The sequence below is a fragment of the Ylistrum balloti genome, unplaced genomic scaffold (genome assembly GCF_031769215.1).
Source record: "Ylistrum balloti isolate Yb309-2 unplaced genomic scaffold, AGI_CSIRO_Ybal_v1 Utg369772, whole genome shotgun sequence".
Classification (NCBI taxonomy): domain Eukaryota; kingdom Metazoa; phylum Mollusca; class Bivalvia; order Pectinida; family Pectinidae; genus Ylistrum; species Ylistrum balloti.
Window position 1 is genome coordinate 3066242 of NW_026781965.1, and position 21318 is coordinate 3087559.

The window sequence follows — 21318 nt, forward strand, 5'->3', positions numbered from 1 at the left end:
CTCGTAATGATATGGAAGCCATTGACTTTAGAGAAGAAAGTGATAGTGAGGTAAATGATAATATTATCCAGTCACAGGTAAATCGGGAAGTTTAATGTTAGATCTGCCCAGTGTGTATGCGGTAAATAATACCACAAGTAGCAATCCAAATAGGACAATGAAATTGTCGAGAGGGGAAAAACTAAAGATGAATGTTTTATAAACATATTGCATGAAAGGGACCAGATGTATGTGTTGGTAGCTTTGACGAGCGAGCTTTCTTGTGATTTATAAGACACAATGACCCCCACCATCCATTTGTCTTAACTTCATCGCTCATCCTGAATCAAAGAAAGTAGAAAGATGGATCGGCCGTGAACTGCCCCTTCATAAAACACGTCCCATCCATTGTAGGTAGTAATATTAGCAAAGTTGGGTTATATAGTCATACACTGTCGAGGACTTGGTTTGAGCAATTGCTTAAAGGAATGTTCCGTCTTTAATTACTTCGTATATTTGTCAAGATATATATATTATATTGGAAACTTGGTTAAATGGAGTCAATGTTCGAGATTCAATTTAATATTGTGTTTAAGAACTTTTTTTATCAAAACACCTTTAAAGTGTAAATGCGAAAACTTGATTGCCTAAATGAACTGAATATATTTCGTAAAATATAAACTTACAAATTCCTCTAGTTAAATCTAGTTAAAATACCCGATACATGTATTGCGCTAAATCGGCCGGTTTCCAACATCCTGTTTATCTATAAAGAACTTAATTAACATTTTTCAGTGATTAGTCCGCATTTGTAACGCGCTAACCACACTAGATATTTGCGATATCAACAGGTGTGCGGATGCAAACAGGTATTTCTATCTAATTGAGTGCTGACATTAAATCTCTCCTCAGTTTGTTCCCTGTGATATTTAGTTAAACAAAACTTAACGACTATTTTGTTCGGAGTAGTTGTGACAACCGAAATGTAAATGAAGGTAGAAAGATAATTGTCTGGACTGTTTAATTGAAAACCTCTCCCATTACCTCCCTTGGGAGGCGTGTGAAAGAGCGACCCCTTATCAAGAGATCAGAATGCCAAATGGAGACAAATGCAGAGGTGGCCATGTCGCTGGAATCATCAAATGCTACAGAGGCAAAGAGTGATGTTCTGTTATCATCTCATTCCACCATCTTTAAGATAAACTTTGGTTAATTAATCAGGACGAGATGCAACGTTACAAGTAATCGTTCCACGGAGAAAATTAATATGGAGAGGGCACAATTTTAAACGATCCCCAGAGATGTATAAAGGAGACAAATTCGGACTTGCCTAAGCCGCCTCATGTGGTGGAATACACTAGTGTCGCTCTCCTTTAATTCCGATTTCCTGCCAAGTTGTCATCATTTCTATAATAAAGTAATCAAGTCTAAAACTATTTTCTGTCGTGTTTTATGATATAACAAAGGCATATGTAAGGATGAGTTAATGAAGGTTTTGTATGTTTTCTCCCACACCGTCAACGTATTCAAAGTTGTTGGCATTTGAGTTGACTCGGCTTATAATTGAAGGCTGCCTAACGGCGGAGGCCTACAGACACAGCGGTCTAAATCGGATTACTGCTATGATTTTTGTTGGTTAAAACCACGCAGATATTATGTTTACAGCTTGATAAGGTTATATATAATGAGATGAGCCGGGAGGAGTAAGAGGCGGAGGAAAGCAAACTTGGCTGTAACAGTAAACTACTCCCAAGACTTGCTTATTTGTTGGTTAGGAGCGCGTGTCCATCCAAAATTTGACAGAGTGAGAAGCCCTGCAGGCTTGCTGTCTACAGAACCAGTGTTTCAAGGGGACATGGCACCTCACTTGTAGATGGAGTCGAGCACGGACATATGCTGGAGACTTCTCGTCAGTCGTTAGCTTCAGCGGCCCTCAAAGACGGACTATCGGCTGATCTTTAATTCTGATACTCGAGAGTGCATCCCTAATGATGGGGAAGACACCGGACACTGATATCGTAACATCCGCACGACCGCCACAGCGCTGATTCGTCACGGGCGGCGTATAGAATATGAATATTCTTAATTCTGGCCACACCAAATACCAACCTGTCCTAATAGTCCGACACTTGATTGTTCTAGCGTCTTTGATGTAGTGCAATGTTGTAACGGGTCTCTCAGTGATGTTGACTTAGCCCCACTACATTGCTCACAACCCTATATATATACTCGCTGTAATCACATATACCTAGAGTAAAAAATACATCGGATACCAAAATTGAAGTAGAACCAACGAGTAAAGATCGAGTTTGGATGACAACTGATATTGGAGTTCCAGCATAAAAACTATTAGCAGCGCTGACATCGGATCGACCAAAGCAGAGCCCCGGTGTCTGTGTTGGTGACGCAAGGGAGTTGTATCAGTGGAAATTTAAAACAAGATCTATATTTCATTTGATTTTTCATTCCTGTTTGTATTATGATACACCAGTGACGGAGCCAAGCTATGGACATGCTGTACTTTGGCGACACAGTGCCATATGCTTACCCACCCTCTTACAAACAGGGATCCTACTGCGATTTTAACAGTGCGTGTGCCTATCAAAATGTTACCAATTCTGGAGCCTGCAGATTTAGTTCCGTACCTCCATCTTATGGACCCTACTCTCTACCACCCGCGGGATGTAACGGATTTTTTAGCAGAAAACCTACGCGTATAAAAGGTAAACAAGGTTTTTTGTTACTTAAACCAAATTAAACAAAAACATTGCATGTTATTTTAGAAATTCATAAACAGCATGCCATTTTTTAATTAAAATTTTTATATGATTCCCTTATAAAAATGATATTTCACTTTGTTCGTAAGCCGAGGAAAATGTTTTAAAGTCTAGTAAAATATTTGATTTCAGCATGTTATTACTTTCTTTCAATAGAAGTGTGAAATAATATTGGAAGCAGTTAGACGCCATTCAATATTTCATTAATTATTACTAAAATTTTACTCTGGTATTGCTTTGTGTTGAGTTGGGCTGGTCGGATGTATACAAGCGTGAAAACTGACTTTTACAAGGTGAAAGTTGACATGTTGAAAAACTGGTGGATGTGCTGACTGTGTGGCTTGAAAACATCGATTTAGAGATATAGATAAAAAAAAATAATGACAAGAATGTCTGAGAAAGCAATCAGTGGAGTGCTGTAGTAGAGATGTAGGGAAATGGATGAGGCACACGCTCTGTACCCTTAACCAGCCGATATCCACCCTCGTAAATCCTATGTTAATTTCGTCAGGTGGATTGATTGATGGACGAAGCTGAGATAAAAACGTTTTTTCAAACACTAGATTTTTTATTCGTTTTAAGTTACACTAGTAAGTAAGCAAAGATTAATTTTAAAATCTGAAGATAAAAAAAATCTGTAATATTACTTTTATTGATAGTATTTCAACTCTGACAAATTCAATATACGTCAGGCAATGGTGAAAAAATGTTTTTCCCCGTTTACTCACTGTGTTATTTCACAAAAATCATTATTTGATAAATGTAAGAAAAACTGTTTGAAAGTGAAAGTTAAAGAAAGAAGAAAAGGGCTGTGGTTTGTTTAGGAAAGGCACGCTGATAGATGGCCGGGAGTTATTGATTGGAATCTGTACCGAGAGATCTATAGGATATTTTTTTTGTGTGTGTTTTGCTTTGAACTCGAGGCCGGCGGAAAAAAACTTGGCAGAATGAGGTATTATCGTACAAATCAAACCAATCGGCATGGAGGATTGTCAGTTTTTTACTCTATGTTAGTGAAAACATCTGTTTTAGTGACATACCAAAACATGGCCAGCCCTGTGTCGGACTGTTAATCCAGAGGCATGAAAAAGGGGGATTTTGTGGACATTTAAGTTCCACATCATTGATTGTCGTTCGCAATTAGATCCACACTGATAAATATTAAAATAATTCTTCTGGTAGATTTTAATATATTCTCCAATATAGATATCTATAAGTATTTCAATCGTAAAGAAAGTGGATCAAACAAGTATGAAATTATAGTTTTTATTATAGGGTGTATTTATTCATTTTATAATAGAAAGACTATATCAGCCACTTTTAAATATGCTTATGCTGAATCGCAGATTACTATGTATTCCGTAAACGAATCAGTTGAACTGGTGTTAATATTTAGTTAAGATTGTTATTTATTGAAATATTTTTATGACAGAAAAAATGTATCAAGCAGGTATCATTTTGTAGACTTTAAACACCGATAACCCTTTAAACAATAGAAACGAATGGCAAAATGTAGTATAAATTATACAGCGTGTCATTACAATGTATTTCGGTACTAAACAGTATTGTTTTGCTTTTTCCATAAAAAAGAACGAAAACGCATCCCCACAATACTTAAAAAATAATTATGTAATAAACAAAATGGAACTTGTACATTCAAACTTCGAAGTGGTTTTTTTATCGTCTACGTATTTATTTAGCACTCTTAAAATCTTTTTTTAACAATGTATATTAACAATTCGGTTAATAAATTCTCAGTGTTATTTGATGTTTTTGTCACTGATATATCTATATATATATATATAATATTTTTGTTCATGCATGTGGGTTATCAACGAATTTTTTACCAATATTTTAAGTCCAGAATTTGTTTGCTGTCAAAGAAATTGCTCTTAATGCTGTATTTTAACATATAAAACTTAATCACCGTTGTGAATTTAAATTATGTCATTGCTTTAATTTAATAGCTAATAAAGAAGAGCGATCACAATTGTGATGTCACACGTTTTGATAAGAATATGATACATGTGACATTGGCTTCAAGTCGCTAACAAACCATGCGACAGTCCGCGACTATCAAAAATATTTCACACACACAAAAACAACATATGTAAATAAATGCATAAATAAATAAATAAAAATAAAAAAGATAAATAAATCAAAATGTGATTAATGCCTGTGTAAGAAGGAATAAAAAAAATACGATATGTATTCTGAACCCGCTGAAGACATATAAAACAATAAGGACACTAATGTATTTATGTATCCTGTATTTATTTGTATTTTTTTACCATCAGGCAGAGTATTGAAAATCATGTACCGTAAATATAGTCACAGTCTGAAAAATAAGTAAAAATGTCATGAATGGCAACTCCCCGTCGAATAATGCAATCTTTAGCAGGTCAACATTTAACGCTTCGTATTTTAGTAATTTTGTTTGTGTATTCATGGGTATATGTATTACTAATGATTTTGGTTACGCCCCCTTGGAGTTGCGGAATCTTCTACATCTTTTTGACTTATGCATGTCCTTTATAACTGAAAATTCGCATTTCTTGTTTACACGTTTTAAAATTGTAATTGGAGCTCTATTACCTTAGAATATTTTCCGGTTATTATTTTTGTTTATACACGTTGTTAAGATTATTCTTCTTTCTCACTAAATGTTTGACAATTTTTTAGCAATTTGTATCGTTTTCAAATAAAACGGATTTGCTATATTTTATATCACATGATATGAAAAAATTGAAAATTATTTATGAAAGAAATATTCTATCATTGTTATGATATTTTATTTCATATATTATTTGCATCTTTCACTTTTGTTTTTCAAATTTAAAAAAAAAGGAATTATTACGTCCGCTTGAAATATTTGTGGTACGTACCTCCATGATAAAAATATTAACAATGAATATCACCTTCGGTTGAATTTCGAGTCCCGGGTTTAATTGAAAATGTTATGAAGAATATAATTTTGTATCATTGTACACACAAAAATATTTTAGTAAGTGCGATTGTTTGATTGACGTGAGTGTATGTTTGTTCAGGTTATCCGGTTCCCTATCAGAGTGTTCGGTGACAGGTCCACATTGTGTCATAACATAACAACAGCCGGGTATAGACCGAACAAAGACCGAGTTGTATTTTATTTGAAAGCAAAGTAACACAACATCTAAAAGTGGCAGATATTGTCTAGAATTACGGAATGGAGAATTGCTCGGGTTTAACAAAGGGTTGAACTTCCGGTTGGGATGTCGTTCTGTCGAGGCAACTTTCCTCTGCTGTCAAGTAAATGGCTAGATCTCGTGAGGAGGCACATTTTAACACGAAACCTTGTTAGAATTTCTGCTTAAAGTGATAACGCCCAATCACAATAACATGCATATGGGCTGGCTGACCAGCCAAGGTGTATCCTCTGTCCGTTTCATGGTTGTCCTAGGTTTGGTTTCATATTGAATCTGTTTTTTAAAAAATAAATTGAACAAATTCTTATTTCTGAATTGCATTCACAATATTATTTATTTATCTTTGTGGTTATTGCTTTCAAAAATATATTTTTGAAAATAATTATTGACCAAGAAACTAATGCATATTATTATTTGATATCTCTTCATAATTGTTAGGCTGATAAGCAATATAGAGGTAATATTCAATGACTTCAATAAACATGAAATGTCTTTAAAAGAAAATCATTAATGAAATCGGCATGAAACAAGGCATGATGGCCAGATAAAATCCAAGTTCACCAGATTTTTCTTTTGAAAATCCATATCATTTTAGAAATATCATGAAGAAATAGAAAGCTGTTGTCAGATTAATGATGTCAGTTCTAAAATCACATTGTGTACTTGTTAATCAGTGTCAACATCTTAAAAAGGCTATTTCTAATTCCATTTTCAATAGTGTTGTTAAGAAATTTGTAAAAATCAAGATAATTGCAATATTCAATATGTTTCATATATGTTGTAACGAAATACGCGTGCACAAATTCTGTGTGACTCTTTATGAGCACGAGTCAATGCTCGTGCTGGGAGAAAATTGCGTGTGGCGATTGTTTTGCGTGCCGCGTGGTTTGTTAAGAAGCGCCAATACCCAATTGTATGGTGCTTGACAACTCAATAAAGGATTAATCAGGCGAAATAGCCAGAAATCTCCAGGACCAGAATGAGGACTGTCAAGTCAGGAGACACTCGGACAGATTAACGGCAGGCTTGATAGCGGATATCTCAATACACAAATAACATTAAAACACTCAAAACATGTTTTGTCACAATTTCTACTAAAACCCATCAATTGTTTTAATAGATAGTGTTCTTGTAAATTATAAACAGAAAGTATACATTTCAAATACATTTCTGATGTGATGAAATGTATATTTTCAAAGGAAATAGTTGTTTCTATTTTGGAATGTAATGGTTATCAGCACCATATTTGTTTTTATGTGGTTCAAATGATTTCACGCCAGTTTGTAGTACTGGCCTTGCCATTCAACAACAATTTGAAAATTTAAACACTTTCGAGGATAAGAGATGGTGTTAACATGACACTGATGACTGTTATCATGTATTGTAACAATGCTGCGAGCTCTGGGATAGCGGCTCATTAAACCATCATCGGTAATTGGACAAATGGTCGTACGAATTGACACCAGGCCACATCAGTCAAAAACGTCTAGAGGAAGAAAATAGACACCAATGAATCAACTATTTATATGTGGTCACTCTCCTGGTACTTCTGAAGAAGTTTTTTAGTTGTTGATCCATCTTGTCATAAAATGTGGTCATTCTTCTAACGGAATGTCGACCCTTGTGTTTACAAAAACACGAAAGGTAGTGTACGAAACACGCACCAGTGGTGTTTGTGGAGATCTAACACAACACACTGATTGCTCATCACCTAGCTAGATTGACAGCACGGGACACTTGGCGACAAGTCACATGACTTACTTATATGGTTAATTGGGCAGGTACTCAGGTGGGCTGGACTTGTCGCGCGGTAGGCGTGTCCAACTTTGATCGATCATCCGTATGAAATACTATCTTTTGATGCATTGCTTATGATGCTTGAATGATGTTATAAACCAGCACTGACCTGTAATATTTATGATATATACATCTTAATACCTATACGCTTCATGTCTGCTTTCCAAGTTGAAACTAAATATCGAAAAGGCATCAATTTAGTTAATGTAGTTGCAGTTGAGAGATTTCGAAGAGAAGTGACGGAAGTAACACGGCACACTGAGGGGCAGAGTTCGTTGTATTCTAGTAAACATCGACATACCCAGTAACCACCAGATACCGGAATAATATAGCTTTGGAATAGAAGTCGGTGATCCCTTCTCATCCGGAACACTACATTCGACTGAGTACTTAAAGAGGTGTCCGGTCATGGATTTGACAACTGCTTATCGATATCATAATCCTAATTTGAATATGGTGGATTTTTACCATTCCTGTAAAAGTAAGTCACTGTTGTACCCGTGGATTGGTTGTATTATCATTTACACCTGATCATTGGTGTTCAATACAGGTACGAGAGACCGTGGTTAGTGAACCTCGGTCCTTAATGATAAATTGTTGATTATTTTGTTTATTAGAATGTATATGCAACATACGTGGCCGTACATTGCTAGTTAGCTTATAAAATGATATTGGTGTTATGATACTGTACCGTACTCCAGATCTCTCACCCGTAAAACAGCCCTCACTAAAACGAGTATGCGTATCCACATATTAACGGATCAGGTTGCTGGCTCCATTTCGTGCCCATTGCAGTAATAATTTCAACGGACTAACGCGCACCAAATTAACCTGATAACAACCCAGCAGTTCCATGGGCCTTGTAGTGGATCGCTAGTCAACCATTGGCAGGGTGACCCGACAATGTTGACTGTCATGATTGTGGTACCCGCCCGGAACCATTTCTGAACATCTTGCATCACGCCATCCGAGCACTGTCGGACCCATGGCTCGGATCAGAGCACAGGAGAACCTAAGTAGTCCATTTATTGTCCCACTGTGAAAATCTATTACAACTACCATAACACGGGCCTACACGCCTCACCAACAGAGTTTGTATATATCAATCTAAAACCAAGACTCCAAATCCCACATAGAGTAGCTAACTCGATCTGTTCTGGTGTTAAAACTTAAATAGCTCACTGATGTCTTCATCATTCTTATTATTTACAAGGACTGTCAAGCGCTAAGTGTGGTAAGTGTTCATATATCGTTCATTTAAGATGGAAGAGTAAATTCTCACAGAAAGTGTTAGATATGTAAATCATCTGCATTGATCTGTTATTTCACCTGTACAGAAAGGAATGAATTGTTATAATTGTACAAGTCTTTTTTTCTATCGAAGACCTGAACATTGTACTGGATTGTACTTGGTCATTATTTGGTAGTTTTTACCTGCTGTCCACTCCTTTAATGGGGTCTTTGTTCCCATCCAGGAACATGTACCTTGATCACGTGTATACATATACATCATACGACAATGTTATCAGCCATACAGATTGAATTTTTCGATTTGATGGTGTTACTTGCCATAAAGTAAAGTGCAGGTATAGCCAGGTAAAATGGTGGTGCGCTGTTTCTTGATGCTCTCGACTAGGTTGATGGAGAACACTCTGTTAGTGTCACTCGTATAGATCAAGGCTACTTTCTCTTTGTACACAATTGATGAATATCTCGCCCAAAGCACGGACATCAATTTTCTCACCTGCTGTCAGAGGTTTTCGTGAAAAATATCCGCCATAGCTTATCAGGGATCTTATAGAAATCTTAACTTTAAGTACTTAAAGTTTGTTTTTGGTGATCAGAAAAGGAAACCTGCTGTGGTATTGTGATTTTATTAAGAGCATCTTTGATTGGTACAGGGCGATCCCACGGCCCGGACTCTGCTAGTCTTTACACTCACCGTTCTCCGCGGACGACACGGTGGCCTTTACTAGTCACCAAACGTGTATTTTTATATCCAGTGCAATACAACCTATATTATATTCAGAACAGTTTACACGATCAATTACCTAATGTGGCTAATTTTGAGAGATCGGAGTTATTAGGGAAATATATAAGTTGAGCCAAAACTTTGAACTTGCAGCTAAAGGAAGCAACAAGCAAAATACTGCAATTTGAATTGATGGTAATACCGCAAAATTGGTCCAATTTGCCTCACTGTTCTTTTGACTAACAAGTGGGGGCATTTGTTCCGTACTGTAATACCGACAGATTAGACATTATCTCGTCTTGAAACTAAATTCTGTGCATGTTTCAGCAACTTTGACATTTGGGGCGTTAAATTGCCGAGAGTCGTAGAAATGACACATTATATACCGCCAAAATAGATTGACTGAAACAGGCGGATAAGGTTGACAAGAGGAAGAACAGAAGGAGGAAGACATAACCATATTAACATGGTTCCTGAATACAGAAAAAAGTGGAGATATCCTGAAATGGAATATTTTGCATCGAAGTAAATTTTCCGATGAAAAAGAAAATGTAATATGGAATGATTTAAAAATACTGAATTTCTAAAATATTGTGATTGACGAAAATTCCAAATTCTAGGATTAACTTGAACGAAGCAACGTATGAAGACAATCAGTCAAGTCAATGAAAAAATCAGGGATAGATCCTTGAATGGTGTTCTGAATGAAGTTGTATTGTTTGGAGTCTCGTCATTTAGAGGTGGGCCCGATTGGAGGTATGCACAGGCTATTGTTGGTGTGTGGATGAACACAAAAGCCTTGTGAACCCACTCTGTCAAATGAACCTATAGCTTGTTGCGTGGACCGGGACTTGTACACAATACCGCGCTCGATCGGGGTACATGGCTTCCTCTCACAGTCGTATCCCATAACACCAGAGGAGCCTCTCATACTCGTCAGTATTTGGTTAACTATCCAACCATGCAAAACACGTGGGGATCATACGCACCACACTCTCTAGCTTACCAACTGCCTCCTCGTTCGTACGACGTATTTGCAGGTAAAACAAAACGTATTTTAGGGAAATTTCAGAGAAAAAACTGTTGTGAAAAAGGGTAAAAAAAAATCCGAAATTATATAAAGCATTAGTTATCGTGTGTTATTTTGTGATATAACTTAGTCTTAATCAAATAAAATGCTACAGTAATCGTTTCGTATGTTGAACTGGAATAATTTATTTCAACAGAAAATATTTCAGAATTTGAAATTTACTTGTTGATATGAAAATGTTGTTTGGAAATTTAGATAATTTTTCGGTGTTTTTCTGTTCATTTTCGACCATTGATTCGGGACACTGCCAGTTCCTTAATCTCTACAAATGAAGAATAATTTAAATGTCCTGTTTACACAAATTCTAAAATCGAAAAAATTGAAAATGTTAATGTTAATATATGTAATGACATCTTTTTATTTATTCATCAATGGTATTATGATGATGATACTTTGATTAGAATGTACAGAACAAAAAAATGTTTTTAAAATTTATACTAAAACAAAATAAACGAACATATGTGAAGTATAATTTTGCCAACAATGGGGATTGGAAGGGTTCGCTGTACTATAAATTCTGTTATATTACAAAATGTAAATTCAAAGAAATTATATTGTTGGTTTTAATATTTTTTGCTTTGATATTTCTTCTTCGGGAAATATATTTGATATATTTACACGGAGAGTTGATAAGAAGATCAAATGGTTTATCTATTCATTTAGCGTTGATAATGAGTGATTCGTTACTAATTTTATGTTTGTGTTGCATTTATGTTGTGTGGTTGTGTGTTCGGCTGGGGCCTCTCGTTCACAATATATATCTGTATGCCGTATGTAAATATGACACTACCTGATCGCCTTCCACTGACCTCCTACTGGACAAAGTTCGACATCATATGAAAATACTTAAAACCTTTTACTTATCTTAATATATTTATTGATTTTAATTAGTCTACATCAAACGATAGATTAATGCAAACATTGAAAAATTTAATACCTGTATTACGTATATACGCACCTAAACATATATATTCACATTTATACATTTGCACTGAGTTTAAATAGTGATTTTGTTACAGAGCTGTGAGTAGATTATATATTTAACCCTAATTAAAAGGAAGCTCTACAATTGTTAAGTCAAGCTCCGTTTGACAACGGATGATTTTAAAACAATAACAAGGCTGCCATTTTATCCGCTTATTTACGATAAATGAGCCTAGCTGTCCTCTGTTGTCCTCCTCAATGTGTATATCGTAGGTCAACTCTATTAATCGTGTAAACATTTCTATTATTTTATTTATCGCTGTTTCCGGCGGAAATGTTCGAAACATAAAACTTTTTTTCCATCGATTATTTCTTTGTTTATATATTACTTTTTTCATATTTTATCAATGTAATAAATTACTTCTGATTGAATAGTTTCTATATAACAATTATGTATAGTACATTTCTCGAAGTCGTTTAATGAATATAATGTTTCTATGATTTTCTTGCTTTCGTTGAAAAGTAAAACTATTTTGTAATTAACGCATCATTGTTATTATGGTTTTTCCCGTTGTTAGATCTAATACCTATTTATTCGTTTATTTGTCAATATTATATTTTTCCCCAAGAAGATTATTTATATTGTGTAAACCGGTTAATAAAGTTATATGAAATAAATAGCAAGAATAAATTAGATCTAGATAGTTACTTAAGATTCCATGATGGTTTCAAAAAATAAACAAGCTTATTTCTTTTAAACTTTACATTTTCTTACGTTTAATCTGTTACTTTAATTTCACATCATTCCTTTAACATATTTTTTTTTATATTTATATCTTAAACACAAGTAACTTCAGCGAAAACAAATTAAAAACCACACACCAAAACATTTCAAATAATTTTTAATTTATGATACTAAATAAATGGAGTTACATTAAAATTTCTGTTCAGTTTATTTATATATTTTTACTAAGAAAAATTTAAGCCAAAAACCAATAAAGATTTTTTTTCGATTTTCATATAATTTTGGAAGCGTTTGTCCATTTTCAGGTCATGGTGGGGTTAATCAGTTAGGAGGTGTATTTGTGAACGGGAGACCACTTCCCGATGTGGTGCGACAGAGAATTGTGGAACTGGCCCACCAGGGAGTTCGGCCATGCGACATCTCCCGGCAGCTCAGGGTATCCCATGGATGTGTCAGCAAAATTCTTGGGAGGTAAGTTCTTTTCTTTCGATTTAAATTCTTTTATTCGTCTGCCAACAACTGCAGACCAGTTCGCATGTCCAGGTTTTATTAATCATCGTCTCTTAGACAGCATTTCTTAAATGAAACGATTGAAAATAAAACGAGCCATTTGCCGGTTGGTAGATAACCATCAGCAGGTTAGTGTGTTTTGCCTCCAACCATAGTGCTGGGTCTTTCATCTTTGATTCCAATGTGCGACTTTTGAAGCTTTTATGTGAAAACTCCACAGAGACTGACATTGGTTACCTACTCTTGGTTACGAGGCAAATAGCCATTTCAACCTGCCCAGTCGATATTAAACTTAGATGACACGAAATGGCACGATCGCTGCTATCATTTGGCGTTGAATATTATATGTTTGGGCGTTGATATAGCCAGAGGTCATTAATGATAAAATCCAGTACATTGTTCAAGATAATACCGTGGCTACCAGATGTTAACCTTAACTACTAGAATCATTTGATTTTAGAGTCACTTGTATCAGCAACATGTCTATCCGTACAAGTCTCAGAAGGTTAAAAATATTGCTTCATTAAATGATATCATACAATCATATTTAATGAAATTTTCTACTGGTGAAAATGTGAAAGTTTAACCGCTTTTTAATATCGAAAACATTCATTAAGGATAAAAACACATTATTTAAACGAGTTTTTCATTTTAATAAATTACATAAAAAGATATGTCTGTAACATTTTCCCTGTGTAAATCAATAAATTGTTATATAGTGGACTGTGTACCGCTATAATGCACATAGTTAAATTCAGTCAGGAGATCTATTTAATTAATAGGTGGGAGGTGAGTAGTAAGAAGTGCGCGTTAGTTTGCTATTGAAGAATCCAAGCGTTAAAGGCAATGCTTAATCTCTGGGAACATCAGCAGTTTTTTTTACTCTGTAGTTATTTGACATATTTGTTTGGAAGCAATTGTTCTATTATGGCTTCAATGTATTAACACAAGACCAGCGTAGTACAATTTTTCTAAATAGATGCAAAAATTATATCAGAGTATACAATCAATAAACCAGATTGATATTAAGTTTCAATGACCATGAACCTACCACCTCGTCAGTCAGTTATTCACTTTAAATAACAGCAATTTTATTTACTTTGGTATTACATTTTTGTTTCATTGTTCAGTAAAATAGAAATGTCTCTGTTTAACCTCTATACATATTCCATTGAACATAGCTTATATCACTTTATCTTACAAACTATTTTATGTGTTTTTAAACGTCTCTTGTTTCATGAAATGCGGATAAGTTGATACGAGAATTGGTTTATCTTGTTAGTTTGTACCTAAAGTTGGGAAGATAAAACGGGTACTATAAATACAAGGGTGAGAGCCGGGATGAATTACGAGCCCCCCTGATCAATTAGGCATACAGAAGAACAATTATGAGAGGCATGTAGAATACGGACAGTGCGGCACGCAACAATTATGACCAGTGCATTCGGTACTGATCTGACCAGATGAACGCGAGAGGGTCAACCGGGTGGGTCTGTTATGGTTAAGGATAAGGGGTTGTATTGTCCCCTCGTGGCCAGGGACAAACCACATCGCTTTGTAGGGCGAACGTTGTATCTACATCCACACACGGTAATTACACGGGTTAACCGACCACAGACCTAGCTCGGGTTACTGAACAGTTCCTTGATACAGGGTACCCAGTATTGCTAATTCCTTAACCGATCACATTGGTGCGATATATAGGTAGGAAATTTGGCCTGAACAAGGCAGAAAAAGACAGGCTTTGATACTCAATGATGGGGAACGAACTTGCTTCCTCAGGTCCTGTGTTTGTCTAATTAGGCACAAGAATACCAACACAACTTGATGTCTAAATTCATTTCTCAGTAGTAAGAAAATGTCAGTGAGGGCTTATCATTATTGAATATAGCAGCATCTTCTTACTTCGGCCTCAGATTCATTCTCCGGAAAAGTTTTAATATCAACTACGATGATGTCCTGCAGGTAATCACATATACGGTAGATGCTACAAAAAGAATATTTCCATATGATAAAATGTCTGATATTTTACCTGTAAAACTGCATTACTGATGCCATGTTATTCACTAGTAGTTATTATAGTCATTTATTTGGAAATTCTCTTGTAACTACGGTTTGTTATAAATTATTTGTTGAGAAATTGAAATTGTTGAAATACATCTAATGTTTATTAAGAATCATGATTCATACATAAAAAGAGTTCTTCACTAAGTGTGAGAAACACGATTATTTCAAATCAAATAATCTCGGCCAGGGAAAACATGAATTGACTTTAATTATAGTTTATCGATAGCAGATATTAAAAAACCCTTGAGCACTTATTTTACCTGATTCAAGTCTTCATGTAGAACGTCACTGTCAGGATTTCTATGTAAGAGGACATGATGTTTATCTTCGTATGGAAAAATTGTATCATCCTGGTGTTAGAGTTAAAACAAAGCTAGAACAGTTGTGAAAAAACAATGTATATATAGTGAGACATCTGCTAATATCGAATTTGCTATTAATACTCTATAATAGGATATATTGCTCTAATAATATTGAATTGGTGTAAGCTAAATTACTATACACACACTGGAACCTTTATAGTTCAATGTTTATACCAATAGAAATTATATAGCATTGCATGTTATTTTTCCAACAAGCATTTTCTTAAATTTGTGTTTTGTGGTGGTTGTGCTAGTCTTGAGATTAATTTGTACACTAAGAAAATAACATGAGGATTAAGTGTATTGAAATTCGACATTGGCTTGATACTGGGTATACAACTCGATCATAGAGAACGATTGTTAGTCGTCTGAAAACAATTTCAATTTCAGTTTCCATCATATGCACAACTGATCGTATAAGTGTCTCAATGAAGTGACAGCTTGTCGCCACATTGAACACGAAGACTCAATTAACAGGAAAGAAAGGAATACTGAAAAATACAACCAACTCTGTACTCCTCTCCTCTCTGATAAGCGGTCTTATTTTCTAGTCATATTTTTGTTGTTATAGTTTCATTTTGAAATTCCTTAAGTTTTGTTTTATTTTATAGATAAAAGTTTATCGATATGTGTTTGTGTAAGACTAATTATTCGATGTTTTCTAGGGACGAAATTAAAAATAAACATTTTCACAGCTGTGCACCGTGTTCATCTGCTTATGTATAATAGGAGTTCCAAGAGGCCTTACTACTAGATCACTGTGATAAAACCAGGCTTGTCTGTTCGTCTCTGATAACCCTTAGTTGATGTCACCTATCAGAAATAACATATCAGTAGTTCAATTATGTAAAATATATGCATAAAGCATAGAAACAGGTCTGTTTCTGGAATTAGTCAGATAAAGTGTCATATTTCAGTGTTTGAATATATCACGTAAGTAGTACGAAATAAGATTTTTTTCTGTAACATATACTATAACACGAAACAATATCCCAACTACAAAGTAACAGAGTGAAGCATTAGATGGAACCACATTTTACAATATACCGTAAAATACTCCACCGAGCTGTTACAAATTTAATTAATAAATATATCGTACATAGAGTGCAATAAACTTATGAATACATTGGAAATATCTACCATTTTGATTAGCATTATAACATTTTATTTGACTGAAGCTGATATTAAATTGTATCATTAGGCTTTCTTTACAGTATGTAACGTCCGAACACAAATGTTATATGTAGTTTCAAACTACATTGAGGTTATTAGCGTGTTAATGATTATTACAATTTTTAGTTTGCAGTTTTGCTTTGTTTTGTGATAGTTTTCAGAGGTATTCCGTTTCATTTACAGGCATTTGGGAAATTATATAGCCTGTCCTCAGCTATTGCAGAATTGGACTAAAGTTCCACTTGGGTTTACAAAAATGTTGTTAACGTTTGCTCTAATTTTTTTTGGAATACCCAGAAAACTAGAAAATAAGCCTACTTCAAAATAGGACTTTCCTGAAAACAATCCTGCCGGTACATACATAAATTAGCCAGCATTTGCTTACAATTAAAGAGAATAAGCAGCGTCTTATTTTCGAGTTGTTAGGCAAACTGTTTGTTCGATTTTGTCAAGATAAATCTCTGTACTTTCTTTTTTTTGGTTTTTCTATTTCTAGGTATTACGAGACGGGTTCCATTAAACCCGGGGTAATTGGAGGTTCCAAACCTAAGGTTGCAACACCTAAAGTGGTTGATGCTATTACACGATACAAACATGAAAATCCTACCATGTTTGCATGGGAAATTCGAGACAGACTACTGGCCGAACAGGTGTGCACGTCCGAAAATGTTCCAAGTGTCAGCTCGATCAACAGGTGAGCATGGTTAACATTAAAGATATAATCTCATTTGAGGACCATTATAACAACACAAACATGGGGTTCGATTTGTTTAAGTATCGACGCTGTCATTCACATTTACTATGAATGATTTACTATTAAAATAAAAATCTCAATATGGACTTATTGCTCAAAGTGTATTAAATATGATGATATTAACTGGAGCAAAACATAACGAAAAAATTGTACATTAGGGTTAGTTACTGAATAATGATAAATCGCTCTTCTCCGAATATTCCCAGAAACGTTTTCCCAGCATTTACCCTCTCCTGAATACTGTCAGAAAAATACATACGAACAATCGGACGATTAGACAATCTCTCATGTATATATTATTTTGTTTCTCATGTATTTTCATAGTTCGTTGACTGTTGTAGAAAGCTTACTTTAAGACCAGATATCTACCTTTTTTAAAATCAATTGTGGTGTAGTCAAAACTTTAAAACATTATGTCGAAGACTAATTACTTACACCTATAAACCGTCTGGATGGGCACAAACTGCAGTCAAACACTTTTACTCAAAACCGAAAGTAAATTCACAGATCCCTTTGGTCTTTTGTAGTAGCAGGAAATATTAAGCAATATAGCTGTTAAGACTTGTTAACGTGAGTGATGTACGGCCTTGGTAATCTGTGAAGATAAATTTAGTATATTCATGACCAACAAAGGTCTCAACATAATAGCAACTCGTGTTGCCTAGGTGTCTCTTCCAAAACTCTAAGTACAATTTTCCCTTTGTACTTTTACACTTACAACTCTTAATATTAGTTTTATACCTCATGAAGAAAATATGGCCTATCATAATTATTAAATTATGACTAATTTAAAAACGATCAATCTCTGAAATGTGTAAGAAGAAACAAGACGACGAATTAAAGTTGACTCAATAGGACACCCATTTTTTTACAAAGTAAAATATTTGCCTTGTCGATGGTTCCCATCTCTACCGTAGGCCCCCGGTTATATAAAATGTATATATATACGAGATCAATTAGAAATTTTATCAACGTCACTATTTGCAGCTTTCCAGCCCATTCTTTACATAGACACATTTTATTAGTTATTAAAACCCGATATAAGCTATGACTAAATTGTCAGTTGTAAGGTGTTTAAAACTACATAAATTTATCTGACGGAAATTTTCAAAACGTTCATTTCTGTGCAGAAGTTATAATCATAAGTTACAAGATAAAGAAACTTCCTTCAGATCTTGCTTTTCAAATTTTCCGTTTCAATCGAGCATGAAGCCGATCTACGCTCTGCACTCGTCGCACTGGTGTTCCTGTGGATGGAGCTAGATCTGACTCTTTGAAATGCTTGCCCTGCGTCTGTTACATAGTATCAATATTTATAAAACATACATCGTTGTTACATCACATTGCTCGCGCTGACCCTATCTATAGAACGAAAAACCAGACCCAAGTAGACAGCCTTCTATGACAAGGCAAATTCCTCTAATGTAATATCCTATATCAATATGTGTAGACAAATAACATACGCACTAATAGTATATTGATGTGTACGTAATGTCACATAACAATACATCGAACAGTGTTTTCTAATTAAAAATTCAAAAATTGATCTCCCGTTTATTTACAAATGTAACGGACTTTGTATCATTTTGGTTATTTTTATGTTAGCAGCAGCATGCTTTCTTACTGGACTTTAAAGAACTTGTATATACAAGGTCTTACTATTATTTCATGCCGTCTTGTTTTAATTATTATAACTTACGAAGTTATTTAAAATGCTTAATTGTAATGCTGTTGTAACATGTTATTGTTGACCCAGACGATATCAACTTTACCAACGGTTAACATTAGATTCACCATTACAATCAGGAAATTAAGGAATTGTTTCTAAGATAACCGTTAGCGTTAATGACTTCATCAGATCTTTCTTTTCTTGTACAACGACGAGAAATTTAATCGATATTTAATATGAGAAATAACCCATTATTGCCAACTCGCCCAGGCTTTCTCGACAGTTTTTGTCCTTCTATTATAAATCCCTTACACGTATTTATAAACAAATTAGTATGTTTTCTGCATGAGTCGCTCACTATGAAGCACTGATGCCCAGGCAAATGGCAGAGGGATGGAGCTTCGTAAAGGTTTAGTCGAGCGTATTCATATTCGGCAATTTTATTTTTATTGACACTGAGAAACGATGACCCTCCCAGCTGTTAGTGGTTGTAGGCAGTGCACAGTACCATTAAGGGATGGGGATTGACTACAAATGTCCCCAACCCTCACATGTTCCTAATTAAAAGGCAAACGTCGTAAAACAGGTCAGCATTTAAAAAAAAACGTAACTGTTTTACAAGAGATATTTTCATTTAGAGCCATGGTTAAAATGAAGCCTTTGAAATGAAAACGTTCATTATGTATTCAAATATATCTTTATAATGTAAATTCTAATTGGTAACTCCAAGAAAATGTGTTTTGAAACAAGGCAGTTTTGGTTTTTCATTTGTAACCAGGCCGACAATACAGTAGATTGGTTAGACAAAACACAAATCGTCTCCATGACAAAAGTGTTCAAGTCAAGTGAAAAAATGGCATTTCAGCCAAAATGAATCAGAACTCATCACATGAATAAAATATCTTTGTCCTCTTTAAATTTTACTTGTTAACGCATTTATTTATGAGGAAAATTTTAAAGGACACACATATCTTGAACATGTTTGAAATACCATCATATTTATATTTTATTAGATAAAGTGTTAGTTTTAACAGCGTGGCAAGTTCGTTATCATTGTAAATTTTGCATGTTTTGCTTAATTGCCTTATATTATTGATGTTGATAAATGTTCGCTAAATTTAGCTTCTATAGGTCTTTCTGAGTACCAGTAATTTTACTCTTGAATGGCTAGCATATACACGCAATGGCTAGAATTTATCGGGAGGATCTTATTTCTATATGGAAACAACTTCATTCCATATTTATTACAGAAATAATGTCAACACATAGTTGTATAAAAAGGAAAAAATAACAATGGTAACTTTCTTTTTTAAACACTAAGTGAAGAATATAATAAAATAATTAGATATATTCAGTGATTATAATGAATAGTTTGGAACTGGCACTTATCTTTTCAATATCATAGTATTATTCATTATGCAATGGCGGTGTTCTTTGTTGGTGAATAAGATAATTTATTAATATGACGTTTATTTTATAATCTACTTAATATAATGAAGATATGATGTAATTACTATTACTAGTTTTGTATATAAGTTGTCAACTTTGGCATGATACTATTTACATGCATGTACATAATCTACTATACGGGCATGGCGTTATACGATGACGTGCGTCAAATCTGCCTTGTGAGGTGGGCCACGCGATTTACTACAGATGGCAGACTCCATCGGGAACTTTATCGTGATTCCGCAAAATCTTTCTGGAAAATGACATAATTGCTCGAAAATTTGAAACTGTTTCGAGGATGGTTGCGTGTTCAATCACCATTATAAGGAAGCGATTTGGACCGCGTTAGTTTATGTTTAGCATTGAGTTTTTATGAGGAATCACCGGGTACAGTGGGGATAGCGGACGGTGGGTATGTGTTTATTTCTGAAGGGGACATTGAGTACAGTTGGCAGTTAGCTTCTGATGATGTGGATCCAAGTGACGGGTATCGAATAACCGAAACGACGAAACACTAGCAAAATAAATTTTACAGTCGAATTCTTGCTCCTTTTTCTACTATTGCCGAGCCTTACAATACTAGTGTCCCGTGTCCTCTCGGGTTGGGAAGGAATTACGTGCTCACTGAATCCTGTGAGGGTCCTGTGTAAAGGTCGCTTCGGTACAGACCACCAATAATGGGCCTCAATTACCCACCACAAACCAAGAGCGGTGTGCTGCAGTTAAACTTTAAACCGAACGTGCATAGGGTACCTTTCGACAGCCATAAAATACGCCACCCTTACCCTTTCATTCAGAAAAGGAAAATCAAAAGGCTCAGCACAACCATGTTTAACGGAACACGATCAACAACTATAGACGACTG

General features: G+C 34.9%; 1 protein-coding gene across 1 annotated transcript in view; it reads left to right on the forward strand.

Moving 5' to 3' along the window:
* The first annotated feature begins 2485 nt into the window (after positions 1 to 2485).
* LOC132543910 (paired box protein Pax-8-like) overlaps positions 2486 to 21318 on the forward strand; it is a 34252-nt gene continuing 15419 nt past the window's right edge. Inside the window, exons 1-3 of the mRNA XM_060207460.1 lie at positions 2486 to 2702; positions 12775 to 12940; positions 17078 to 17275. Of these exons, the coding sequence (XP_060063443.1) occupies positions 2486 to 2702; positions 12775 to 12940; positions 17078 to 17275 (581 nt within the window). The remainder of the gene's footprint in view (positions 2703 to 12774; positions 12941 to 17077; positions 17276 to 21318) is intronic.